At 60.6% G+C, this 26,015-nt stretch overlaps 2 protein-coding genes across 4 annotated transcripts; both read left to right on the forward strand.

Annotated features, from left to right (window-relative positions):
- Positions 1-17,778, forward strand: DAZAP1 (DAZ associated protein 1). Of its 3 annotated transcripts, none has more exons than XM_040461815.1 (12): positions 1-610; positions 818-858; positions 1,483-1,649; positions 1,949-2,014; positions 3,884-3,994; positions 5,215-5,263; positions 8,530-8,612; positions 11,421-11,574; positions 12,957-12,986; positions 13,115-13,255; positions 14,612-14,788; positions 15,798-15,900. In XM_040461815.1, the coding sequence occupies exons 1-12, from the start codon at positions 579-581 to the stop codon at positions 15,875-15,877; spliced, it is 1,131 nt and encodes a 376-aa protein (XP_040317749.1). In that variant the 5' UTR covers positions 1-578; the 3' UTR covers positions 15,878-15,900. The 3 variants fall into 3 exon arrangements, with proteins under 3 accessions (XP_040317749.1, XP_040317748.1, XP_040317747.1); XM_040461814.1 differs by lacking the exon at positions 15,798-15,900 and adding an exon at positions 16,823-17,778 and having other exon boundaries at positions 16-610; positions 3,887-3,994; XM_040461813.1 differs by lacking the exon at positions 15,798-15,900 and adding an exon at positions 16,823-17,778 and having other exon boundaries at positions 22-610.
- A 3,110-nt stretch (positions 17,779-20,888) lies between these two features.
- On the forward strand, positions 20,889-22,404 carry RPS15 (ribosomal protein S15). The gene is made up of 4 exons (XM_040461581.1): positions 20,889-20,976; positions 21,338-21,423; positions 21,929-22,163; positions 22,255-22,404. Exons 1-4 carry the CDS (start codon positions 20,974-20,976, stop codon positions 22,366-22,368), a joined length of 438 nt encoding a protein of 145 aa, XP_040317515.1. The 5' UTR covers positions 20,889-20,973; the 3' UTR covers positions 22,369-22,404.
- The last annotated feature ends 3,611 nt before the right edge of the window (positions 22,405-26,015 follow it).

Consider the following 26,015-nt stretch of genomic DNA (forward strand, 5'->3'; position numbering starts at 1 on the left):
CGAGCGGTGCCTGAAGGGGCCTGTGGGTCTTGGAGATACGTGTGAGCTCTGCCCCAGTAAGGGCTGGAGTAGCTGTAGCACGCTGGCCTGTCCTGGGACGTGCCCCAGTGCCTCAGTTTCCAGGCCTGGCCAGCCCGGGGGCATTGGGAACGGTGGACACCACCCTGTGGCCTGTTGGCGTTCTAGACCCTGCTAGAGGTGGGGTGTGCAGAAGAGGCAGGTAGGTGATAGTGCGATTCCTCTTGAAGGTTCCAGCCTGGGCTGCCTTGGGGCAGGAAGTATGGGCCAGGGTTTCAGTACTGAGTGATCTGTGGGTCCTTGCTCACGACCATGTGGACAATACCTGAGGCTGTAACCTAGAGCCCCCAGCCCTGCTGCCGCTCTGGTTTGTTGAGTGTGCTTTCAGACCCGACTTCTAACTCCACAGTATCTGCAAGAGCAGTGGGGAAGTGTGCCCCGTAACCGCACCCCAGATCCTCTGCGGTTTGGGGGCTCCTGTTGGTGCATTTTGCAAGGTCTCGTTTTCTCACCGGTTTGGTCAGTGACGGTGTGTGGCTCTGGACGTGTCGTCTTTGCTTATGCGTCGTGACCCTCGCTCCCCGTCGTCTTGGTAGGTCTTGATGTCGTCTTTCCTGTCTACACCTGGCAAGGCCGGGCGGTGGCCACGGTGGACACACGTCGTTGCCGCGATCGCACGGCACATGTAGGCACGTCTCCACCAGCTTCTCGTGGATTGCCATCTGAGGAGGGGGCAGGTGGCTGACATGTTTGAGGCAAGGACTATCTTGACCCTAAACGTGTTCTTGTTGAATTGCAGGAAGCTCTTCGTGGGCGGTCTTGACTGGAGCACCACCCAAGGTAGGTGGTGGGGACCGCCTGTATGCCAGGCACCGTGCCTCCCCTTGGTCGTGAACGCGTGTGAATTTGTGTCTCGCTACTACTTTTGGGGGGGAAGGGTTTCTTTCCTTCTTGGTTAGCTTACTGTCTTGAATTCTGGGGAGGAGGGGCGCTGGACCGGGAGTCGTCCTGGAGTCCTGGCAGAGGTAGGGGAGGGACGTGGAGGGCAGGAGACGAGTGTGGAGGTCTGCAGGCTTGCTGGCGCGGTCGCCGAGCTCAGGCCCCGTACAGGGCCCTAAGCAGCTTGTGGTAGTCGACGTTCCTGGTGGCCGCCTGGCTCCCCTCACACTTCACTTTTCAGATTGCCTTTGGCCACTGCCGTTGTCAGTCGCACCCCCGCTAATTCACGCAGACACATGTGCGTCCGTGTCTAGGATCCCCAGTCCTTCCCCAGGGGCCTCCTGCCCTTTCCGTCTTCAACCACCCCCGTCCACTGATGTGCCAGTTTAAGAGTTGCTGGTTGCACTTCCCAGGTCAGCCTGAAGGGCCAGGAGCACGTGTGCGTGTGTGCTTACACACCTGCTGTGATACTGTGCTTAACGCTCTGGTGTGTGTGTCTGTGTTTTTGTCCCAATCTCTGAGCAGAGACTCTACGCAGCTACTTTTCCCAATATGGAGAAGTTGTAGACTGTGTGATCATGAAAGATAAAACCACCAACCAGTCTCGAGGCTTTGGGTTTGTCAAATTTAAAGACCCAAACTGTGTGGGGACGGTGCTGGCCAGCAGACCACACACACTGGACGGCCGAAACGTAAGTGTCCTCCCTCAGTCTACCACCCGCATATCCCCCCCACCCCCCACCCCGCCCCGGCCCTGCTGTGCGTGGCCCCTTCAGCTGCGTCTGCCGCTGGGCTTGAGAGGTGCTCACGCCAAGGGGTGTTTTAGCGGGGTTGACTTAAGGGGTTGCAGCTCCGGGCTGAGGCTGTATGACGGAGTAGGTCGTGGACTTGGGGTGAATTGACAGGGGGCACGTGCTTGCTGGCCGTGCCGGCACCTTTTCTGGAGGAAGTAGCTTCGTGCTCACGATGGGCTCGTTTGAAACTTCTACAGATCGACCCAAAGCCATGCACACCTCGGGGGATGCAGCCGGAGAGGACACGGCCGAAGGAAGGATGGGTAAGGGGCCGGGCTGGGTGAGGTGGCCTCTCGGTGTGTCGTGTGCGTTCGTGGCCACAGTCGGAAGGAAATACGCACCTCTGATCTGGTGTCTTTGCTCCTTACGATTGAGAGCAACAGAGGCCCAGTTCGGTATCTGAGCAGCCGAGGGTTGCTCGGATCCATCCAATGGCGCACGTTGTTCATCTCCTAGCCGAGAGAAGTGCTCTTACTAGTCTGTCTTAGCGGGAGGAAAAAGACTGCTCGCACCCGTTTGTGATCCGGAACGGCCCGTTTTCTCCTCACTGGTGGTGGCTCTGCGCCTGCCCCAGGGGGGGACCCCGTGTCAGAGCGCCCTCTGCACCTGCCCCCCACCCCCTCTGCTTGCCGGCCGTGCCTGCCCAGGTGCTGCGGCTCAGGGGCAAGGGGCCATTTGCCCGCGTCCGAGAGCCTGCTTGCCAGTTGTTTGAACAACTGAGTCAGGATCCACCAGTGTGGCGGCTCCTCAGGGATTCTCTGAGCGGCGTGTGGCCCTTGGTGCTTGGCCAACTGGAGCAGACCCGTCCTCTGTCCACTGTCACCTGTACCTCCCCTTCCACCACCCAGCAGGTCTCAGAAGACTGTCATCCAGGAAGCCTTTGTCCTAGCAGAGAGGCCTGGCCAGAGCCGGGCCGGAGGCAGAGGGCACATATCTGATCAGCATGTCTGGGCCAGGGCCCGAGAACCTGAATTTCTAGCAGAGTCCAACTGCTGCTTGTAGACAAGGGCTTCAGACCCTTGAAACAGTTTTTATTTTCCCAATTTCCTATCAGGAAACTTTCCAGGAACTTTACGGAAAGATCGGAAGAGTAGTACGTCAGGTATATCCGTTCGCTTCATCAAGTGTTAATATTTCCCTGAAGTTGCCTGTGTTTCTGTCTCCTCTCTGTATCTCCCGCTCCTAAGTTCTGGAGCGTGCAGCTCCTGTAAGCACGTCCTCCCACAGGATACCCGCCCCCACAGCTGAAGCGGCAGCCGTGGTGCCCAGGGCCACCTGTGTCCAGACAGTGCACTCGTGGCTCTGGGCTTCTTCCACAGGTGGCTGTCATACCTCTTCTCTTCAGACTGGAACCGAGGCCGCCACGTTCACATTCCATTTGGTTACTCGTGTTCTTTACTAAGACGGAACGGTCATGTAGGGTAACCGCATTTTGACGGCATTTGACCCCTGTGTGGACCTGTGAGACCTCGCCCACCCCCAGAGTTCAGTCGTGTTGTCCAGAGCGGCTAGGACGACGTAGTCTGGGAGCCCCGTGGCCACGAAGGATGAGGGGCATGTGAGGAATGCGGTGGGGAGGCAGCCCCCTAGGAGTAGGGGCTGAGGTCTGGTCCTCCACCTGGAGTCCAGCGCTTCCCTCCCAGGCGTGAGGCCGTCTGCAGAGAGGGAGGGATCGCTGGGGTCAGTGGAGGCAAGTGGCTTCCCAGTTACTGCGACTTCCCATGGTCCTCTCCGGTCACCCACTAAAACCCTGGAAAGCTGTCTTCATCATCACGGCCACCTTGCCCTCCTGAGGCCTCGCTTTTCAGATCGTAGAGCCTTACCCTTTACAGCCGTTGTCGTTCGGGATAATTACGCACGGGACCCACCACACGCTCCGTGCACACGCATGGGGAATGCAGTGGTGCCCGTGCTGCCGGGTCCCTGTCACCTTGGGACTCCCTGGGAAAATGGAAAAGTTACAATGGCTTGCCAGTTGTGATGCTCTTTGGATTTGGTGGGGTTTTGGACTGTTTGGGTCTGGCTTTTCGCTGGTTCCTAAAACCAATGCCGAGTGTAGCTCACGTACGCACTGTAGAGAGGGTTGTGAGGGTTCCCTGCACGGACTAACCATTTTTTCCCTCTTGAAACAGCAGAAAGGACCCAGGAGCGATAACAGTAAATCAAATAAGATATTTGTCGGTGGGATCCCTCACAATTGCGGTGAGACAGAGCTCAGGGAATACTTCAAGAAATTCGGAGTGGTGAGTTGTTCTGGGCCGGAGCACGGCAGGGCGGGGCGGGAGTGGTGGAGCCGAGTGTCCACAGAGGTTAAGCCTGGCAGCTGTCTCCTCGGGGCCTGTGTCTTCCCCAGAGCGGGCCCGAGCCCAGGAGAGGGGATGTGCGGCTTTTCCAGGCGCACAGTCGCTCGCCAGGCCGACCTCCCGAAAGGCCCTTCCGGTCAGCTGGAGGTGCCACAGTGTAGGGTGCTAGGATAGTGTTGGAGAGAAGCAGGGGGTTGGTCTGGCGGTGGGAGCCAGACTTCTGTGTCTCATCACGGGAGGAATGTTCTAGCCCAGGTCCTCAGAGCAGCCGTGCAGACCCTGCCATCTGGGAGGGCGCCGGCTCGGGCCCTGTGCTGCCCTGCTCCGGCGGCTCGCGCGTCCTGTGGGCCGCCGGGCACTCATACCCTGGCCAGGTGTCGTGAGAGATCCTTGAACCTGTCACCTGCTCGGTTTTTCCTCAGTGACAGCAGACCTTCTCCCCAGGCCGGTTCTGTTCCTGGAAGAGGCTGAAATCCGTTAGAGTCTTCCTGGGGGGTTAGCATCACTTGTGCTCGGTTCTAGTAGGGCAGGCAGAAGAGGAGACGGACAGCATGCAGGCTCGTGGGGGGAGGAGGAGGGGCGTCCCAGTCACCCGAAGCAAAGGCGTGGGGTCACCCCGGACCCCGACGGGCCTGTTGGTGGGCCGTCCCCTTGCCCTCCCTACTGCCTGTTTGTCGGGGGGGCACCTGAGTGTGCCAAGGGCCCGGGCCCCGAACGAAGGGCGCCAGAGCGTGTGGCGTTGTGCGCTCAGGGAGAGAAGAGATGCCGTCCTGGTGGACGTCTGTCAGGGAGGGCTGAGCTGAGCTGACCGGGACGCGGGCCCTTCCATCCTGGCGCCTGAGCCTTTGGGCTTGTCTGCGAAGGGAAAGGCGCGCCGTGGTCCTCACCCCCTGCCCTCCAGCTGGAGTGCGGGGCCGGGTCCCTGGTGTCCCGGTGGCTCCGCGTGAGCACTTGGGGCAGGGGTGGCCTGTGCTTCCTGTCTCGGGTCCCGTGAGTCTCGGGCGTCAAAGCCCTTAAGGCCGGCCTCGGGGCCTCTGGACTTCCCCGGGGAGTGTCCGCACGCAGCCCCGAGCTGCCGTTGCCTCGGGAGTTCTGTGGTAGCCAGATGTGCTCGTGGCCGCCCGTGGCACCCGGATTCTCGAACACCGTCTCTCTTGCAGGTCACAGAAGTGGTCATGATCTACGACGCAGAGAAACAGAGGCCTCGAGGTAAAAGAGATGAAGTTTGTCCTTGACCTTCCCCTTCAGATGGCAAACTATCTCACGATGAGGTGGTGGTGGTGGCGAGCATTGCCTCAGAGAAGGATGATTTGGAGACATGATTAAAACGTAGGCCCTTCCTGTGCAGCCCCAGCCTGTCTGCTTCCCAAGGTCAGGCGTCCTAGGGTTTTTTTGGCTCGTTCTTTTGAAGTTTTTACAACTTGACACGAATTTTAACACGGTTTCTGTTTTTAAATGTGTACAGAAAGATCGGTGCTTTTTTTCAAATGGTGCGCTCGTCGCTCAGGGCCGCGTCCTGCTCAGAGTCCCCCCGCCACCCCCGCCCCGCCCCGCCCCGCCCCGGCAGGCCTCTTCCATGGCGTCAGGCTAGGTCTGCCCCAGCTCGGCTTGAATGTGACTTGACTTTACTCATCCCATGCTTTTTTTTTTTTGTTTTTCTTGTTTCCTGTTCCCCTAAGACTGGGGCAGCGGGAGGAGGGTGAGGAGCTGCCTCAATGCATCCCCATGAGGTTCCTGGGGCTGGGACAGCGGGCACCCAGTTTCTGTGCCCCCCCTTTTCCTTTTTTTCTTTCTTTTTTTTTTTCCCCCTTTTTTCTTCTTCTTTTTTTTTTCTTTTTTTTTTTTTTTTGTGGCTGCTGCTGTCTGCCCGCCCGTATGATTTGGTTCATCCACCGCTTTTGGACCGGCTGTGTGAGCTGCCCTGCCAGTCTGGGCGCCGTGCAGCCTGCGCCCCAGCCCCGTCAGAGGCCCCCCTAGCGCACTGAGCCGGCGCCGCCGCAGCATGCGCCCGCCATGCTGGAGAATAGTTTGCCATTTGAACTTCCTTCCTTCTCTTCCTCCATGATAAGTGACGTATCCTCACTTCATGTCGATTAAGCTGTTAAGTCTTAGCTTAATTTTAACGTAGACATACATGCTTAGTGACGTACTTAAGTGTCTCATAGTAAAGTACAGTAACGTTAAGTAAGTTGTTTTTCCTTTTCTCTCTGTGAATTGTTTGTGATTAACGATATCTCTTTAGATTTCTCTTCTCCAGGTGCTAAATTATATCACACAGGTACAGGCCAGTCCCGCAGTCAGAGGAGGGAACGGGCTTTGCTCCAGTGGGGTGTAAACGAAGTTTCAGTGTGTTTCTGTCCGCTTCCTCAGTGGTGATGTCGCCTCTTGACAGACAGATGCGTCCCTAGACGCCCCGCCCCGGGGCTCCTTACCCAAGACTCACCGCCTCTTGCGCTATAACGGACCACGCCAGCCCTGTGGTTGCAGACACTCCTGCACTTTGGGAAAATGTTAATTTTTAAACCTGCTGTTCATCACCCATGTTGTGTTCCACTATTTGCCTCGGGTCTTGTGAAACTTCAGGACGTGGAATCCTGAGGGCTACTCTTAGATTTCTACCCCTGGTCGGTCCCCTGAGGCCTGGCCCTGGGCCCAGGGAGCACACTGAGCTGCCGTGGGCTGGGGGTGCAGGCAGGAGGAGGAGGTGGTGGGGAGAGCGCTTCGGGCTTGGCCTTGGGACCCACGTTCCCGTGGAGGCTCACGCTGCCCTCCTCCGCATCAGGCTCTGAGTCCCTGCGAGCACCCAGACCCGCACAGGGCAGCACAGGGTGGGAGCGACCGCAGGAGCCCCCAGTGGGCTGGGCGGGGGCGCCCGAGAGAGCCCATCCCGCTTTCTCCTCTTCCTAGGTCTTTTCCAAGGCTCTGCCTCCTTCCTCCCTCTCTGCTCATTTAAGACACTAGCCCTGTCCGTGTCCGGGGGGATTCTGCATGTGTCTCACCGGGTACAGCGAGACTCTGACTCTGCCCCACCCCCCCACCCCTGGTCCCGGCCGCTGCCTCTGCTCGCCTCACACCTTCCTCTCCGGCGTCTCCCCGCTCCAGCTTCTAGCTCCCCCTGTTTGTCTTTCGTCCTCGTCCCGCTGCCGCGATTCCGCTCCTTCTCGCACGCCGTGTGCAGATTCTTGTGTGAGTGTGTGCATAGTCACGCTCGGGCACACGCGTGTGCAGACACAGAAGCCTCCCGAATCCTGGGTGTCCCTCTCTTCCGGCCTCATCCAAGTTTCTGAGCTGTCTTCCCCCACCCCACCCCCCCCATCCTCTCCAGCAAGGTTTTGTCTCCAGTCCCACCTGGTCCAGCTCCAGCCACCGCAGCCTCAGAGCTCAGAGTCCCTCCTCCATCCGCTTGAGGGGCCCTGGGATTGGCCGCTCCTCCCTGACTCCCCCTCCCTGCCCACTCTGACTCCTCAGCCCAGGCCTGGGCGGCAGGCGGCACTTTCCCCTGCACAGGCCCGACCCAGGCTCTTCCCATCGGCCCCGGCCCCGCCCCCCCGCCCCTCTCCTGCCCAGTCCGGGCTGCCAGCCCTTCCCCTCAGCTGCCTTTTGTTCTCCGGCGTCTTCTGGCAGCTCTGTGCCGCACGCGTCCTTTTGTGCTCAGAGCAGACGGGCCCCGGGGGAGACAGTGCAGTCGACCGAGGACCAGACGTGCCACGTTAGCCGGGCGGTCACACTCACCCAGACCAACCAAACTTCGTTTATACTGCCACTTTCTTGTGTTTGGGAAATGCTAAATTTTTTTCCCGTTAAAATTCTCTCTTTGATGACACGGTGCCTCTCGCTCTTGCTGCTGACAGCAGAGTTTGACCTGCTGGAACCCGTTGTGGCCTGTATCTTTGTGTATTTTACTTAAGTAGATACGTACAGATAGACACCTGTATACATACGTATGTTACTTCGAGAGGACTCCTTGGGCTTACCCAACAGCGTTGGATAAGCTTAGCGAGGCACTAACTGTGTAGAGACCGTACTTCTGTTTAACGCGCTAGAACGATATATGGCTGCTGTCAGCACTAGTTGCAAAGCAAATTGCAAGCCGAGGGGGAGAATCCCGGGTTTCAGAAAAGCAGACGCGCACCCACGGCACACACACACCCCAACGGAGGCGGAGCTCTCGGCCCGCTCCCCTGCCCCGGGGGAGCACGGCGGCTCCCTCCGCCGCGCTCTGGCTCCGGCCCGGCGCCCGCCGTCTTACCGCTCGGGCTGCCGCGCTCCGCGACGGCCTCTCCCCCCTCCCCCTCCCCCCCCCCCGTGGCTCCCCCTGTGTTTCCACACGGAGCCCCGCCTGCGTCACCGCAGCCGCACACACTCGGCTTCCTGAAACCCTGGGGCGACCCCTCGGCCCGGCCCTGATACTGTTCATCACCCTGTTTTGTGTCACAACGCCCTGCTACCTTGATTCACTCTTCGTCGTTGGCTAGGTTTTGGATTTATTACTTTCGAGGACGAACAATCAGTGGACCAGGCTGTCAACATGCATTTTCACGACATCATGGGCAAAAAAGTGTGTAGTTGTAGTTTTATTTTACCTTAAGACCAAACCAAGTCTTAGGCAACTTAGGGATTTCACTGGAAACACAGATTCCTTAACGGTAAAGGGGGCTGGGTCAGTCGGGGGGGGGGGGTTGGGGGGGTCTGCCAAAGCTGGGGGCCCATCCTGCCCGAGGGGCTCTGCTCCCGGCACCCCTCGCTCTGGATCCCCCTGGGACCGGTGGGCGGGGTGGGCCCCGGCCGAGGGGCTCCGTCGGGGGGGGGGGGGGGGGCTGGTGGGCTGGCCTCCAGTGAAATCGCAGGTTGTCTCAGGCTTGGTTTCAGTGACCACTCCTTCAGATGTCTGTCCCGCATTCCGATTGTCTCAGCCGCCCCGTAACGTGGGGGGCGGTGAACCCTTGAAAACCGATTCCGTGTGAAACCGAAAGAGACGTAAACATCCTGAAGGATTGGTTTTTTTTAATTGGGTCACTTACTGTGAAACTCCGGCCCCAAGCACATGCTCTCGGTAGTACTTACCTCCGTGCAGTCAAGTGACCTCTGGTTGTCCCGTCTTCATACTGTGTTGCTGCCGCGGACGCGGGCGGCTCGGAGCTGTGGTGGGGGGTGCTCACTCAAATAAATCGCTGGTAGAAATTCTGCAGCATGGGGTCCCTTAGCGTTAGCAGAGGCTTTGCAGGACTCCCGTCTCGGGCCTTTCAGAACCTGCTCTGTGCAGCCCGGCGGGCCACGTGGGTGCCACGAAGCCGGCACTTCCTCGTTCCCTCGGCCACCAAGCCCCGGCCTGGTGATGGGGCCGTGGCTGTTTTTGTCAGTTAAGATAGCGTGCGGGCAATGAGGCACCACGGGGTCCTGCCCCTCCTGCCCCCCCCCCCAGCCCCGCAGCCCGCTCCCCGGAAGTTGATAAGCACGGCCGCGTGCGCAGCTGTGTGCATCCAAAGGAGGCTAGTGCAGGTGTTGTCGCAGGCTTAATTCTGTCTGAACCCGAGCGAGCACACACAAGTCTCGCTCCGACGTCCATTGAAGCTTTTAGTTCAGAATTTGCATGCAGATCTCAAGGACGCATGCCAGTTACGAACACAAGTGCAAAGGAGTCCGCGTTCAATACTTGAAGGTACCGTGACATTTAAAACTTGGACGGAGCCTGGGCCCGCTCTAGGGGCAGAAAGGCCGATAAGCGCACGGATCTGCTCCCGTCTCCAGGCGGCCGTCCCCGCCCCGGTTTTGTAGGACGCATCGGTGTCTGAGTCTGGTCTGCACGGAGCACAGAGCGGAGACTGAGGTGGCTTCTCGGTGTGGGGCTCAACTTGTACAGTAAGGTGCACACGGGCGGGAGCCCCCAGCCTCGCCCTGTCCCCACGGCCCGACCTTCACTGGCGGGCTGGCTCCTTAGTGGGGGTCCCTCCAGAAAGGCCTGGGGTCCCCCTCCAGTTAGAAGCAATAGGGTGAGTGACTGCACCCACGTTCCCACAGGAGGACAGTAGACGTTGTTTTTAAACAAAAGTTACGAGGGCTGCTTCGCTTTGTCAGCAGGAACCAAATTCCCCTAAGGAGGGTGCGTGAAGACTCGTTAGTTGGAGTTCTTCGAAAGGGTCCCTTGGTCCTGCTGTCACATCGCCTTGAGCTACCGGGGATTTTGTTCCTCTCCGTGGAGTGTCCTTGGGGCCCCAGGAACGTGGCGTCTTTGTGCCTCTGTCCCAGTCCCTGTGTGTTAGACAGGAAGGGCTCTTAGGGCGCCACTGATGGAACTTTGAATACATAACGCTTATTAGCTCATCAGACGATGAGACTCCAAGGAGGACTCCAAGTGGCTTTATTGTCTCTTCTCATTAAAACTTGTCATAAAAAAACAAAATTTCAAGGTTCTCAACTGCCGAGGCAGCCCTATAATTGGGGGACAGAGGCTGCGGAAGGGAGGGAGCTGTGTGGTGGCCACAGCGCCTAGTGCAGGTAGGACACTAAGGTAGGGCACCTCTGGGTCCCCGTTCCCCCCCCCCCCCCCACTGCTGTGGCTCCTGACAACACCCGACAGGAAGGGTCCTGGGCTGCTGACCTAACACAGTATGAAGATTGCTTACTGATTCAAATGTCCATTTTATTGCATGTTTGTTTACTTTTTTTGTTAGATGTAATGTAAGATTCTCTTTATCACATCCATTCCCTCTGACATTATTTTGAGTTAATTGAGATTCTTTAAGCGTTAGCCTGGGGAAGGTAAGTCCTTATCTTCCATTAGACATTTTAAATAAAAAACCTAAGGAAACCAACTGTGTTTCTCAGGTATGAGCTCACGGCACAGGGCAGGGCGGGTGGGCTCCAGAGAGGCCTCGTGCGTGTGGGCCCGGCTGCTCCCCGACGTGCTCCGTAGCGGCGGGCTCCTGCCACGCCGGGGCCCTTGGGAGGCCCGGGGAGAGGGCTGTGACTGTTCGGGCGGTCCTGATCTCTGTGTCCCTGGGATGAGGAGGCCACCGAAGGAGAAAGCTGTCATTTTACCTTCACTGAAAGACCCCTTGTTACCCAGAACTCTTGAGGGTTCTTGGCCTTCATTCGGTGCCCCGCAGCGGGTGGGGCTTAACACGTCTTACGTTGCATCTGTTGTACCTGAGAAACATGTTTTAAGCAAAAAAAAGAAAAAAAAAAAAAAAAAAAAAATATTAAAAAAAAAAAAAAAAAAGAATACTGGCCTAAGGTTTATAGTTAAGTTTTAGTTTTAAGTCATAATAAGATGCTAAGTGTAGTCATAAGTTATCAAGGGTGTGTCTGAAGGGAAGGGGGTCCGGGACCCTCGGCATCTCCCTAAACCACAGCTCCATTTGTCTAGGTGGAAGTTAAACGGGCCGAGCCACGTGACAGCAAAAGCCAAGCGCCGGGACAGCCAGGTGCCAGCCAGTGGGGCAGCCGGGTCGTGCCCAGTGCTGCTAATGGCTGGGCAGGCCAGCCCCCACCCACGTGGCAGCAAGGATACGGCCCACAAGGTGAGGCCCCAGCACCCAGAACCGGCCGGGCCCCCGGGTGGCCGCCTCAGGGGTTTCTGCTCGGGGGGCCGGGGTCCCAAGCCCGTGGGGTGGTGGGTCCACGAAGGCACAGGTGGTACTCCCTGCTCGTCCGGCCCCAGGGTCTCCTGCCCAGCAGGTTGGCATGCGGGCTGCATGCTGGTCCCCCGATAGCACGCGCGCCCCTAGAGGGGCACCTTCTGGTCGGCACGCAGACCGGAAAGGGGCCAGGTTCCAGGTCGTCACCTGGTCCGTGTGGAGGACGGTGGTGTGTCTGGGCCGTAGCCGAGTCCCCGTCTGTGGTTTGGGCAGATGAGTCTCAACCGTAGTTGGCAGAGGGCAGTGAGCATCTTTACTCCAAGTACTGTGCTCTGGAGGAGGGCCTCCCAGGCCTGAGGGAGTAGTTCGATGCCTCGTGCTGACCCCTTTGCTGTCCCCGGGGTCTGTGGCAGTGCCTTGGGGGTAGGGGGATGGGCAGAAGGACCTGGTGGATTTGAGAGTCCGTCACTGTCACCATCACCCCCTCTAGTGGGCCTGGCCTGGCCCTCTCGGGGGCCCAGATAAGATGCTCTTAGGGAGACTGGGGCTTTTGCCCCAGAGTCCTGTTTCCTTCACCCTCTCGGTCTGCTCCTGCTCCTGCTCCTGCTCCTTGGGCTGTCAGATCCTCGTGATGGGTCAGCAGAGTGTTTAAGGACAGCTTGGCAGAAGGATTGGGGTGCCTAGGGGCTCCAGGACAGGATCTGGTAGCCTCTACGCCCTTTAGTGTCCAAGGAGGGGCAGAAGGTCAGGTGGGCCTGTCTGCATCCAGAGGCACCTGGCGCCCCCTCTTTGGGCTCACAGAGTCGTCTTTTAAAAAATTCTTTATTGCCAAAGAACACACAGCCCTAGAAAACCAGTTATCCCGCGTGCCCGCCAGCTCGGCTGGTGGCCGGCCCCGAGCCCCCACCGCCCAGCCTGAGGTCCCACCTGTGCCTCCCAGCCCCTGATCTGTGGGTGTTCCTCCCACCCTTTCTGGTGGGTTCTGTGGAAGGGCCGGGGCCACCTGACCCAACAGGCTTCTCTTGGGAGCCCCTCCCCCACCCCAGCCCCCGTCCCATAGAAGCAGGACGCGAGCGGCAGCTCTTTCCCCATACCCAGGTGCTGGAGAAGCTCTGGGGGTCACGCCTGTGCTCCTGGTCTACCACGGGCTCCTCTGACGCCTTCCTCGGGGCTGGGACATCCCGCCCTGGTGCCCACAGTGCAACAGGACGCCAGGCCCCTCGGGTGCGTTTCCAGAAGGGCTTCTCACCGGCACAGCCAGTGCTGTCGGGGGGAGCGGGGCTCAGCTGACGGGCACCAACCACCCTCTCTGTTTTCCTGTTTAGGAATGTGGGTACCAGCCGGACAGGCAATCGGTAAGTCCTCATCATGGGCAACTGAGAAGGAACAGGGTCTGAAATGGGGCAGCCCCGCGGCGGGCCAGGGCGGCCCGGAGCCTCGTGTGCCACGCCCTTGTCCCTCACCTCTGTGTCCTGTGTTACAGGTGGCTATGGACCGCCCCCTGCGGGAAGAGGAGCCCCCCCACCGCCGCCACCGTTCACCTCTTACATTGTGTCCACCCCTCCCGGAGGCTTCCCCCCTCCTCAGGGCTTCCCACAGGGCTACGGTGCCCCTCCACAGTTCAGTAAGTCCTGTGGGCCCCAGGAGGGGGGCTGGGGTGCCGCGTGTCCACGCCCCTCTGCTCGGAGGGCCGTGTGGATGACGCCTGTGTCGTCCAAGATGAGCGTGCCACGTCACTGGGGCGGGCCCTGCGAGCGGTCGCAGCACGGGGCCTTTGGACCTGGCCTTGTAACTTGTAACAGAGCAGCGAAGGGCTAGAGGGCATACGAGCTGGAGTCTCAGTCCTCTGTTCTGCTTTGTGCCCGGGCGGCTGGCGGCTGGCAGGCCTGCAAGGTTCAGTGCTCGTCCCTGGTAGGAAGGGGTGTGGCCAGGGCGCCTGGGTGGCTCAGTCGGTTGAGCATGTGACTCTTGTCCCCTCTGCTCCTCTGCCCCTCTCCCCTGTTCGTGCGTGTGCGCTGTCTCCCTGCTTCTTTTTCTCTGCGGCCGCCCCCCCGCGCCCCGGGGTTTAAAGGAAAAAAAGAAAAGGGTGTGGCCCCTCCTGGTGACTGGGTCTTCAGCAGGAAAGAGACCCTCACCTGATCGAGTGTGGCTGGCCACTGCTCTTGCCCTGCGGCCCACACAGACTGTCCCCCGGTCTTCCCGTTAAGACCTTGGGCGCCCACACGTGTTCTGCTTTTGGGATGCACCACAGGCTTGGGTCAGTCACATTTTTCGGGCTCCACGGCTGCCCGTGGCCCGGACCACATCAGATTTTCTTTTTCTTTTTAATGTTTGTTTATTTTTGAGAGAGAGAGAGAGAGAGAGAGAGAGAGAGACAGTGCAAGCAGGGGAGGGGCAGAGAGAAGGGGAGACACAGAATCCGAGGCTCTAGGCTCCGAGCTGTCAGCAGAGAGCCTGATGTGGGGCTCGAACTCACAAACCGTGAGATCATAATCTGAGCCTAAGTCGGACGCTTAACCGACTGAGCCACCTAGGTGCCCCAGATTTTTATTTCTAACAAGAACACAGGTGGATAGAAACCGGTTTTCTGGAGCCCCCCAGGACAGAGTGTGGACAGGCGTGACCCCCGCCCTCGTGAAAGGCTCACTGTGATTCTTTTTGTCTTCTCAGAGCACAGATTGTGCTTTGTTAGGCAACTGGTTTTGGTTTTTTCAAGAGTATTTCAGTGCAGTTACTCCCTGTGGAGTTCCTGCCTGACACTCGCTGTCAGAGGTGCGGTGACAGGCTGCCCCAGGCCCACCCGGGCACCCCAGCCTTCCAGACCATCGCTAGTCCACATGCTGCCTTCTCCCAGCTGGGGCACATCCCCGGGACCTGGCCACTTGGTGCGTCTCGGCAGGAAATGGCGCGGGCAGCTCCCGTAGGCTGGTCCGCGGTCGTGCACTGTGTGTGTGTGTCTTCCTCTCCTGTTTGCGCGCAGGCTTTGGCTACGGGCCGCCGCCTCCACCGCCGGATCAGTTTGCCCCGCCTGGGGTCCCTCCTCCACCTGCTACTCCAGGGGCAGCACCTCTGGCCTTCCCACCGCCTCCGTCTCAGGCCGCCCCCGACATGAGCAAGCCCCCGACGGCCCAGCCAGACTTCCCCTACAGCCAGTACGGTGAGTGGCTGTAACTCTCGCCCGCGCTGGAGACCTGCGTTCGAGGCCTGGGGCCGGGGATCTGGCCCCGCCACCTTCCGCCTTCCTCCCTGCCAGCGTCTGTGACGGAGGCCCGCTCTGCTGGGGCTTGTCAGAGAGCGTCCGGCAAAATGAAAAGAAGGATTTGGGTTTCCTGGGGTTTTGCTAGGGAGCTGTCTGAGAAACGCATCGCGTGAGCGGCAGGCGTCCCAGGGCCTGTGGGTTGGGGAGCCTGCGGCTGTGACCAGGCCCCCAGGAGGATGGTGCGCACGGGCTCAGTGGAGCGCCCCCAGCAGGCACTGTTCCTTGGTCTCGTTCTCCAAGTGCAGCGTGCAGGGAGGGCACCTGTTGGCCACGTGGGCTCGTGGCTCTGGTCTGTGGCGGGCGCTGGCGAGGGCGTCACCATGCTTCACTGGAGGGGCCGGTCGTGGACTAGGTGCCTCTGAGCCCGGGGTCTACGAGGTGGTGGCCCGTGGCCTGCGTGGGAGGGGCCCGTGAGGACGGGCTTGGGCCCCGTGTCCTGGGTAGGGCGGGCCTCCACCCTGGGCCTCCTGCCACCTGTGCGGGGCCACGCAGGCGGGCTGCCTGTCTTCTGGGGCTTCGGGGGCTCCTGGCGCTCCTGTGGGAGCCATGGCTTCGGCCCACGTCTCCTCGCCTGGGGCTCTGCTACTCCCACGTGGTCGTTCACACTGTGTTTCGCCCAAGACTTCAGTGTCTACGCGTGAGGCTGTTCTTGCTCTCGATTGCCGTTCTCGGCCGGCTGCTCCCAGTAGCCCGGCATCGCAGCAGCTTGGCCCCTTGGCGCCGTGCCACGCCACGGTCCCTGAGTGCGTGGGTTGTCACCCCCCCCCCCCCCCACCCCAGCAGAACACGTGTCCAGCGCACGAGCAGCCCCGGGCGGGGGTGTGTGTGCTGACCGCCAGCGTGGCCCCGCCCCGCCCCGCTGCCGAGGCTGCCCTGGGGTAGTCACCCTGGTCTCGTCTCTTGCCAGGCCTGGCTACCTATTCTCAAGACCCGTCAGGCTTCGGGCCCATACTTTGTTTACACTCTTATGGTCAGGCTGAGCAGTGATGTGGCCTAGGTAGGTGGCACCTTCTCATCCACGGTCCCCACTCTGCCTGTACCGGGCAGCGGGCACGGCCTCCTCTGCCGTCCTGGGCGGGGGTGGACCTGGCGGTGCCCTCTGGGACGGGGCCCTTGCCGGGGCGAGGATCTCAACTGGCCACAGCCCCGTGGGCCCTAGAGCTCTGCCTCTGCGGGCAGCAGGCGTCGGCGCCCCATGTGCACCCTCTACTGGGGATCCGGGGGCCTTGGGGCACGCCTTCACCCCAGGCGTGCAGGCTGGTGCCGGTCCCCTTTCCAGAGTGCCTCCCACGCATTCTGAGGTCAGCTGCAGGCTCTAGGCCCTGTTCCGAGGAGGGCCCTGGCCCGCCCGGGGCAGGCTCTGTAGGCACGGTGCCCAGAGTCACTTACGCCTGGCGTTGGGTTGGGCACACAGTCTTTCCTCACACCCGTCGGTCTTAGGGAAGATCCCAGGTGCGATCAGCTCTGCAGAGAGGACTGTCTCGGGTCTGGGGGTCACCCTGGAGGGAGGGGCCTGGGCTAGGCTTGCATTTCTTAATCGCTGGGAATTGTGCCTGAGCTCCCTGCCTGCACCCCGTGGGGGGGGCGCCGCCGGTCCGCCACCTGGGTGCATCACACTGAAGATTAAACTTTTTAGAAATCCTCAGTCTACTGAGCCGGGGGCCGGGTCCTCTTAACATTTCCGAGCTCAAAGGTCTCCAGTGGCCAGGGCCCAACCCCAGGTCCTCGGGACTGGGTGGGGAGGCGAGGCCGAGGTCGGATGGGACAGGCTGTGGGGTCTTCCGGGTCTCCGAGCTGCTTTTCCTTCTGCACAGAGACTGTGGTCAGGGCCCTGCGGGGGGTCGGGATGGGCTCCACGGGCACGGACCGCTCCCTGGCCGTTAGGGCGAGAGCTGCCATCCCGCCGCAGCTCACCGGGCTCTTTTCCTGCAGGTTACGGACAGGACTTGGCCGGCTTCGGACAGGGCTTCTCAGATCCCAGCCAGCAGCCCCCCTCGTATGGGGGCCCCTCAGTGCCGGGCTCGGGGGGCCCCCCCGCCGGCGGAAGTGGCTTTGGACGAGGTCAGAACCACAACGTGCAAGGATTCCACCCGTACCGACGCTAGCTGGCCGGCGCCGTGTGGACGTCAGGGCGGCCGAGACCCAGGATTTAAAACTTGTGAACTCGTGACAATCACAAACTTGGCAGAAAAATAGCGGCTCACCGTTGGGGGGAGGGGGGCGAGAGGCTTTTGGAGGCGGCTGTGGGTGTCTGGACTGAAGTTTTTAAACATATTTCTTTCTCTAACCCATCAGCACAATAAAAAAAAGTCACTGGTTCAACAACAGGGTTTAAAAAAAATGTCTTCAGCTTTAATTCAAAACTTCAGGTTTCTTTTTCTTCCTTTTTTTTGAAATTATTTTCCTGAGCCTTTTGTTTTACCGTATATTGTAAACTTTTATGTTAAAGAAAAAATATACATTTACAAATTGTGAGATTTTTAAGAGAAATTTTCTACGATGTATACTGGCTTATTTTTTAATTTAAAGCAGGGTTTCCGTCGGCACTGGTGGCAGTGAGGGGCGTTTCAGTGCCTCACTCCTGGCTTTGAGGGTCGGGGCTTGTTGGTCCAGAAACTCTGGGAGCTTACAGAAAAAGTCTACTGAGCGTGTTTTGTTTTTTGTTTATTCCTTGCTTTTGTCGACTGACCTGCCTGGCAGCGCCCGCAGGTGCGCCGTGGGGGCCGCGCCCGCCCAGCCTCTGCCGGCGCCGCCCCGCGTCCGCCCCGGCAGCAAGGACAAGGAGGCCTTGTCAGCCGCTCTCCCGCGCACGTGGTTTCAGGGCAGGGCGTCCCCACCGACCAGTTTGGCCCTGGTTTGAATAAAGAGAAGTGCGTTTGGATTAGAAACCCACGTTGTGTGCTTTTATTCCCTCCTTGTTGTCGGCTGTGCGTCCCTTCTGTGTCCAGGAGGAGCCCGTCCCTGCGGGAGACCTGTGCCGGCCCTCCCCACCTCCCGGGGCTCAGCGGCCACCCGCCGAATGCCAAGGGAAAGGTGCTCGGACGGATCCGGGTGGGTGGGGGCCGTCCCGTGGCCGGGGCGGGAGGCAGCACGATGGCCCCGGCTCCTCGAGCTCAAGGACCAACGGTGGAGGTGAGGGGGGAGGGAAGCCTGAGCCAGGAGGTGGGGAGGGCCGAGCTCTGGCCAGCGTCCCACGGCGGCCACCAGGTGTCTGCCAGGCCTTTCCAGCCCTGGGTATTTGGACCTTTCTGTCCTTTTCCTTGACTGCTCCTTCCCCGGTGAGAAGGGGCTGACGCTCAGCGAAGGCCCTGTTTGCAGCCCCAACGGGAGGGGGAGTCCGTTCGCCTGCGCACAGGGCTTCCTGCTCTGGGCCCCACTTCCTGTGGGAGTGGGGAGGGGCTCCTGGGTCTGGGGGAGGCTGGCCCTGGGGATCCGCTATGAACCAAATGGGTCAGTCCTCCCCTGTTCTGATGTGGGGGGTGTCTAAGGGCCCCCGTGACAGATCACCGCCCACCTAGGGCTTAAAGCCGCTCACAAATCGTCTTTGACAGTTCTGGGCCCCAGGGATCCCCGTCTCCCACCTTTCCCGGCTCCCAGAGGCCCCTCTTCCATTCTCACGGCCAGCAGTGCGGGGTCCGCCCGTCTCTGTCCCCTTCTCATGAGGACCTCGTGTGGACGCTGGGTACCCAGGGTCACCCCCGCCTCAGGCCTTGCTAAGGTCCCCTCTGTTGCGTGAGGGGACAGATCCCTGGTCCCAGAACCAGGTCTGGGGTCTTTGGAGGCCGTTATTCTCTCATTCTAAAGACCACAATGAAGATTTTAAAGCGTAAAAAGAACGGATTGCTCCAAAATGCACGGGGCGCCACCACAGTGTGTGGGGCTGGAGATGAAGTACTGAAGGAAACAGCCAGTAGCCCTCGTCCCCGCCCACAGCCCGCTGGCGATCTGCGGCAGGGAGGGTGGCTCAGCCCAAAGGCGAAGCGAAGCCCTCAAAATGCCCCTGCGGGGCCGCACCTGCCCGCCCCCGCCAGAGTCTTCTCCCTGCCCTCAGGAGGTGCCGCCACGGCAGGACTGGGCCTTCCATCCCCGCCGCGTGCCATCGCGACGTTAAACATGAGCTCCTTTCACTTGTGAAATTCTCTGTAAAATCAGGGTTCCCTGGTGAGAGGCCGTCGTGCAAACGACGCACGGATTTCCAGCTGGCCAGGAGCTCCTGGGACCCCCACCTTGCTCTGCTGGGCACAGGCGGGCCCCCTTCACACCCTGAAGGACACACCCCGTAGCCCTCAAACACCGTGCTTGTGCTGCATCGCAGACAGGGAGGGACATCCCCTTCTTTGGGAGCGTTTAATTGGCTCTACCCGCAGGATTGTAGAAATGGTTGAGGAGGCCCAGCTTCTTTCCAGACTTCTGTTCCCCCCCAGGCCAGCCCCGGCTCCCCACAAAGCCACTGGTCTGAGCCAGACCCCACCCAGCAATCCAGCTTGGGGCCGGGAAGGGGCTGAAGCCTCAGTCGCGGCCGTGGGCACCGTAGAGTCAGCTGGGTGGTGGGGCGGTGGTGGCAGCACCCACCTCCTTCCTACCGCAGGGTCTTTGCACGCTGGCTCCCTCTTCCCGGAACTCACCCTCCAGCCAGTGGTCTCTCCCATCCCCTGGTGTTCAGTGTGGTGCTCGGTTTACCCCTGCCATTTCGCTTTTTCTCTGTGCCGTGTGCCTTGTTTTGTTCTTACGCTTCTCTGTTCATGCTTTTGCATTAAATGAGTATTTCCTAAGGTAGCGTTTTAGTTCTTTTAATGATTTTTTTGTCATACTTTTTGAGTTATTTTCTTTGAGGCTGTTCTAGAGCTTACCATATGTTTTTTTTTTTTTTTCTTTTTGAAAAAACTTTTTTACATTTATTCATTTTTGAAAGATAGAGGCAGAGCACAAGCAGGGCAGGGGAGGAGAGAAAGGGGGACACAGAATCCAAAGCAGGCGCCAGGCTCCGAGCTGTCAGCACAGAGCCCGGCACAGGGCTGCGACTCCAGAATCAGGAGATCATGACCTGAGCCGAAATCAGGAGTCGGACGCTTAACCTACTGAGCCACCCAGGCGCCTGGTTGTTTCCTTATTGTGGCAAAATGCGCATTAAGACTTGCCGTTGTAACCATCCCTTAAGTGCACAGCTCAGTGACATCAAGCACACCCAACAGTGTCCTGCACCCGCCCCCACCACCCGTCTCCAGAACTTTCCATCTCCCCAGACCGAGACTCTGTCCCATGAAACACTGAGTCCCCACCCCTGGCTCCCACCGTCTACTCTCTCTGTCTCTGTGGACGGGACTCCTCTGGGGACCCCCTGTGAGTGGGGTCACGCAGGACGTGTCCTTCTGTGTCTGGCTTCTCTCACTGCACACAGTGTCCTGCGGGTCCGTCCACGTGGCGGCGGGTGGCAGACGTCCTTCCTTCCTAAGGCTGGATCCTACTCCGGCGTGTGGATGGACCACATCGTGTTTATCCTTCATCCGCGATGCATACTTGGGCTGTAGTGGATCATGCTGCTGTGGACATGTAAATCTCCCTGCTCTCAGTTATTGGGGTGTACACCCAGAAGTGGGACAGGACTATATAGCTCTAATTCCTTGTGCCTTTTTCTCTGTCATCGTTATACACGTCACATGCACAGACGTTACAGAAACCTAGTAGTGCACCGCTACGGTTGCTACTGTACCTGAGGCCCTCCGTTAAAGGCGGCGGGTCCCCATCAGGGCCGCCTTCTCGGGGCACCTGTGCGGAGCCAGCGCCCCGCCCCTCCCGGCTGTCCGCCGCCCGCACTAGGACGCTGGGCCCGAACCCACGGGGAGCACCTGCTGCTCGCAGGAGCGCGAGGTTCCGAGAGGGGCGGCGATGTGTCCGAGGCCCCAGCCGCAGCGTCTCCTTAGCGAGCGCCGCCTGCGCTCGGCCCTCCCGCCAGCGGAGGGCGCGCTCATCAGCCGAGAAAGCGGAAGCCCGTCCGAGCTGTCGGGCGCGAGGCGGGGCTCACGGGCGACCTCGTGATAATCGCGCAGGCGCGGAGGGGCGGTCCTTTCCGAAGAGCTGACAAGATGGTGAGTGCCGCGGGTTGGCGCGCCTGTTCCCGACTCATCCGGCGCCATCCGCGGTCTGGCCGCGCCGTGAAGGCCGGAGACAGGCCGCCCTGCTGCGGCAGCCATCTCTTGAGCCTCCGGGGCCGCCGCCTGTCGGGGTGCGGGGCGGGCCGGGCTGGTGTCGGGATGACGCGGGGCGGGGAAGGCCCGCGCAGGCAGACGTGTCCCGGCCGAGCCCCAGCGACCCGGGGCCGCCCGCGCTCCCCGGGGGCGGGCCGGAGGCCGTGTGTCCCCGCGGGCCCCCGTGGGCGCCCGAGGGCGGCCGCGGGGGTGGGAGGCGAGTCTGCGGCTGCCCTCTGACCCGCGCCCCGGGCCCGCGCAGGCGGAAGTGGAACAGAAGAAGAAGCGCACTTTCCGCAAGTTCACCTACCGCGGCGTGGACCTGGACCAGCTGCTGGACATGTCCTAGTAAGGGGGGCCGGGCGGGGCCGGGGCGCTGTTTGGGCGCAGCGACGTTTGGGTCGAACCTAATTGCTGGTGTCCCCTCGTGACACTGTTTACACCCGCCGAAAACGCGGGAAGCTAGAACGGGCTGGGGTTTGGCACGTGGCCGGAAGCTCCTAGGCAGGGTGGCGGGGGTCTGGCTTGGATGCGGGGACACGGGCTTCTCGGATTCCCCGCAGCCTTCCTGAGCGTGAGCTTGGGTCAGCGGGGCCGTGAGGGGCCGCCCCCCCCCCCCTTCCGGGGACACACAGGTCGGCAGAGGCCTAGTTGGCTGGAGGTGCAGCAGTTTGCCCACGAGGTGCCGGCCACGTAGCCGCCTGCCTCAGTTTCCCCATCTGCAGCTCGCAGCTCTTGACCTTGGGGGCTTCTCCCCAGATTTGGGGCGGTGCGGGGCAGCAGCGACGTTCGCGGCTGGACCCTGGGGACTGTCGCGACCCAGCCGCTCACGCCATCGCGCCCTGCCCCCCAGCGAGCAGCTGATGCAGCTGTACAGCGCCCGGCAGCGGCGGAGGCTGAACCGGGGTCTGCGTCGGAAGCAGCACTCGCTGCTGAAGCGCCTGCGTAAGGCCAAGAAGGAGGCCCCCCCGATGGAGAAGCCCGAGGTGGTGAAGACGCACCTGCGGGACATGATCATCCTGCCCGAGATGGTGGGCAGCATGGTGGGCGTCTACAACGGCAAGACCTTCAACCAGGTGGAAATCAAGGTACCCGTGGGGCGCGGCGGGGCGGGGCGGGCAGCGGGGGCCTGTCCGCTCACGGTCGCCTTACTCCGTGCCCTGCTCCTCCCCGCTGCAGCCTGAGATGATTGGCCACTACCTGGGCGAGTTCTCCATCACCTACAAGCCGGTGAAGCACGGCAGGCCCGGCATAGGGGCCACCCACTCGTCCCGCTTCATCCCCCTCAAGTAGCCCGTTCGGCCAATAAAGACGCAGCCTTTTCTGGTCTCGAGTCTGACTGTTCCTTCCCTTCCGTGGGGCTGGGCCTGCTCACCAGTCGGAGGCTCAGGTGGTGCGTGATTTGGGCCCGTGCTGGGCAGCAGGTGGCCCTGGTTTCCTGCTGTGGACACAGGGATGGCCCCGCTTAACAGCAGGGCCCAGCGCTCTGTGGGTAGGGGCTCCGCATGAATGACCTCGGCCCCGTGACCAGTGCAGGTTCTGTGCGGTCTTGTCTGTGTCCCCTCTGTGCCTCTGGATCCTTCAACCGAAATCCCACAGGTGCAGCCACAGGCCTTCCCTGGGCCTGCTTCAGCCCATACAGGTGGTCACTGCTGGGTCCAGGGCAGTGTCTCCCCTGGAGCCACCATGCCCTTCAGGGCTCCTCCTCCCTTGTTGTCCGGTCCTGGGGGTGTGCGTGCCCACAGGTGAAGTCCACGACCAGCAGGAGGCTTTGCGCAGCCTGAACGCTCCCTTCCTGCGTCTGCACACGCCGGCCCGGTGACCCTCACGTGCTGTCTGTCCGGGTCTGGGTCTCATGTGGTTTCCAGGGGCAGGGTCACGCCAGCCCCTAGGGTCTGATGAAGGGTCCCAGCCCTGCTCCCCTCAAGTATTTTCTGTCGAGATTTGTTCCATGATGAGGAAGCCCTACAGACCAGGGTGGACGACTCCTCGGTAGGCAGTGGCCCCTTTGGCTCACTGATGGACAGTGTGGGGGGGATGGTCGAGGTGGGAACCCTGGTCAGCAGGAGAGTGTGAAGCTGGCTGGCTGCTGCATATGTGATGTGACAGTGGTCACAGTGTCTGCGCCTCTGTTGGGGCCTTGAGGGCCGGCCAGGAGGGGGAGGGAGGGAGGGAGCGGAATGGAAAGGCGCTCCTGCCTCCCTGCCCTCCCCCTGGCGGCCACTACCACCACCTCCGGGCTTCCTTCCTCTGCGTTTTGATTTGCTCGCTGTTCTCTCTTGGGTTGTGGGTGGCTGTGTTTATAATCCACAGCAGAAGGCAGTACGGGGAACGGCCGGACAGCTTGTGTGACCAGGTTAAACGGGTTCCCCCAGGTGGGCAGAAGGAACCAGTGTTGGGACCAGATGATCTGGAAGTACATCTGTGGCCTGTGTGGCACCATCCCTGATAAGGCAGCCCTGTCGCCCAGAAGACGTGGGCCGAGAATCTAAACAAGTGGTGGGTGTCTGGTGTGGCAGGAAGCAAGGCCACGGGAGGCTGCGTGGGCTGATGCGAGGGGCCTGGAGCTGCCGGTGGGGATGCTGATCGGGGCAAAGATCAGGGACTCGGGTGTCCTTTTGGACAGCCCCCTGAGCCTGGCCGCGCTGCAGAGAGGCCGACTCACCATGTGAAGCTGGAATATGACTGGGGTGTGTTAGATGGGACCTTAATTGAGGTGACTGGGTGCCTTGCAGTTTAAAGGCCGTGGTCAGAGCTGTCCACACTCCCTTCGTTTGGAACAGCAGAAGCCTCTCTGACCTCCGCTAGCAAACTGCCCACGAGGCCCAGCGAGAAGAGGGAGGGTTCGCTGTGTCATTCCTCAAAGAATAAAGCTGTTGGGTGTCTGGGTGGCTCAGTCAGTTGAGCATCGGACTCTTGATCTCAGGTCTGGGTCTCAGGGTTGTGAGTTCAGGTCCTGCACTGGGCATGAAGTCTACTTAAAAAACAGCTTTTAAGGCACGAGGCCTCCCTGGGGGAGCAAAGTGCACTTGCAGACCGTTGGCTGAGGACGGGAGAATCCCTGTTGCAGATGGTGGTGGGTGCCAACCAGGGCTCAGGCTCATGCACCCAGTGATGGGCAGACTTCAGGCCAAAGGGCTTGCCATCTGTTCTTGTAGGTAAACCTTTGTTGGCGTTCACTCCGCTGGCCCGTGCAGCCGAAGTTGGGCCTTTGTAACAGATTTTGTTCTACAAAAACCAGCAGGACCCTCCCGGACAGCAATACTGCCGTCACCCCCTTTAGGGCTTTGGAACCCTCACTGGAAGCTTCCAGCGCTGCCACCATGGGCCTGGGTGGGCTCAGGGAGGGAAGGATCAGCGATTACTGTTTTCTTTAATTGCAGTTTGAATTTCTATCAACCACTTACGTGTAATTGGGGGGCAATGCATATTAGTGTTACAAGTGAAAGCGATTGTGTCCCACTCAGACCGAAGTGCCCACCCCAGCCGTCAAGTGACACTCTCCAGAGCCCAGGCTGTGGGGTAGGGGCCTTAGTCATCGGGCTGTCTCACTACCGGGCCCCTCTAATGGCCCGAGGTTCGGGCTCTGCCTTCAGACCCCCCGTCACATCCCTGCCTTTGTTTCCTTCTGCGTCTGACGCTCTGGTCCAGCCCACTGGGTTGCAGCCCACATTCGCACCCACCTGTCGTCCCCAGTACCTCAGTCACACAGGCAGCCCCCACCCTGGTGCTGGGTTCCCCTCCCCCGCCCCAAGCCAACTGGGCCAGCTGCCTTCAGAGCCTGTCCCAGATCTGGCCAGGTCGCTATTTCTCACCTGTTGGTCAATTTGAAACAAGCAGGTATTCACCCCCTGACTTCCCCAGGCTCCAGAAAGCACCCCGAGTCCTGACTTGTTCTCACGTCCAGCCTTTCCTGCCGGACACCTACCCACTGGTTCATGGCACCTGCTTGCAGAGGCCAAGGCAGCGCCCCCTTTCTCTCGCCGCTTGTCCTTTGCTGTTCCAGGACTTAGCACAGTTCCTGAAAACGACCCTCCGCGACCCCTGCCCCCATCCCTCCCGGACTAACACAGTCCCCTCCTCCCTGGTCTCCCACTGCCACCAAAGGGCGCCGGTGAGCACCGCGTCCGGCGAGTCCCTGCTCTGCCCACCGCCCCCCAAGGCTCACAGGGGTCGTCACATGTTCCTGGGACCCTGCACACCCCCCCCCCCCCCCCCCGCCTCACACACACACACCTCCTCCCTTTGCGCTGGCTGTTACATGTGCCGGGATGCTGTTACTCGGGTCTATTAAGTGTCCTTCCCAGCAGCCTTCCACGCTCCCACCTCCCTGCTGTTTTCACCGCTCACCGCGGGCCAAGTTACTGTCCTCTTGGCGGCGGCCATTCCCTCTCTTCCCAGTGTGCTAGTTTCCCATGGGCATTCTGTTGCAACGACTGTTTACTGCACAAGGCCCGGCACACAGTAGGTGCTTAACAGAGGCTGCTTGAATGACTTGGACGGATGTCTGTCGACGTGTGGTGTGAGCCAACAAGTCCCATCACTGAGTCCGGCAAACTGGACGCGCACCGCAAATGTTTGCTGAATGACTAATGGATTGAGCGCGCAGCCGGAGCCTGGCTGCTGCGGGCCCACGATCCAGGCCGGCAGCCGATTGCGGCCACAGGGCGGCGCCTCCCTCCATCCTTGCGAGATCGCCATTCTCCTCGGGACCCCTCCCCGCTCTCCCTCGTCCCCCCTCCCCCGTCTGCTCACTCAGGTCCCCCTCCTCACACCGCCCACCCGAGTCCTCAGTCCCACGAGACGTCCTCCCCCCGCTCCTGCGAAGTCCCGCAGACCCGCTCGTCCGCTGCCTCCCGGAGGAGTCCCCGCCCGGCCCCGCGGTGCGAGCCCTCCCCGTAGTCGCTCCGCGCAGGCGCAGGGAGTCTCCGCCGAGCCTC

This window comes from Herpailurus yagouaroundi, unplaced genomic scaffold, assembly GCF_014898765.1.
Source record: "Herpailurus yagouaroundi ecotype Mexico unplaced genomic scaffold, PumYag 295, whole genome shotgun sequence".
In the NCBI taxonomy this organism is placed as follows: Eukaryota; Metazoa; Chordata; class Mammalia; order Carnivora; family Felidae; genus Herpailurus; species Herpailurus yagouaroundi.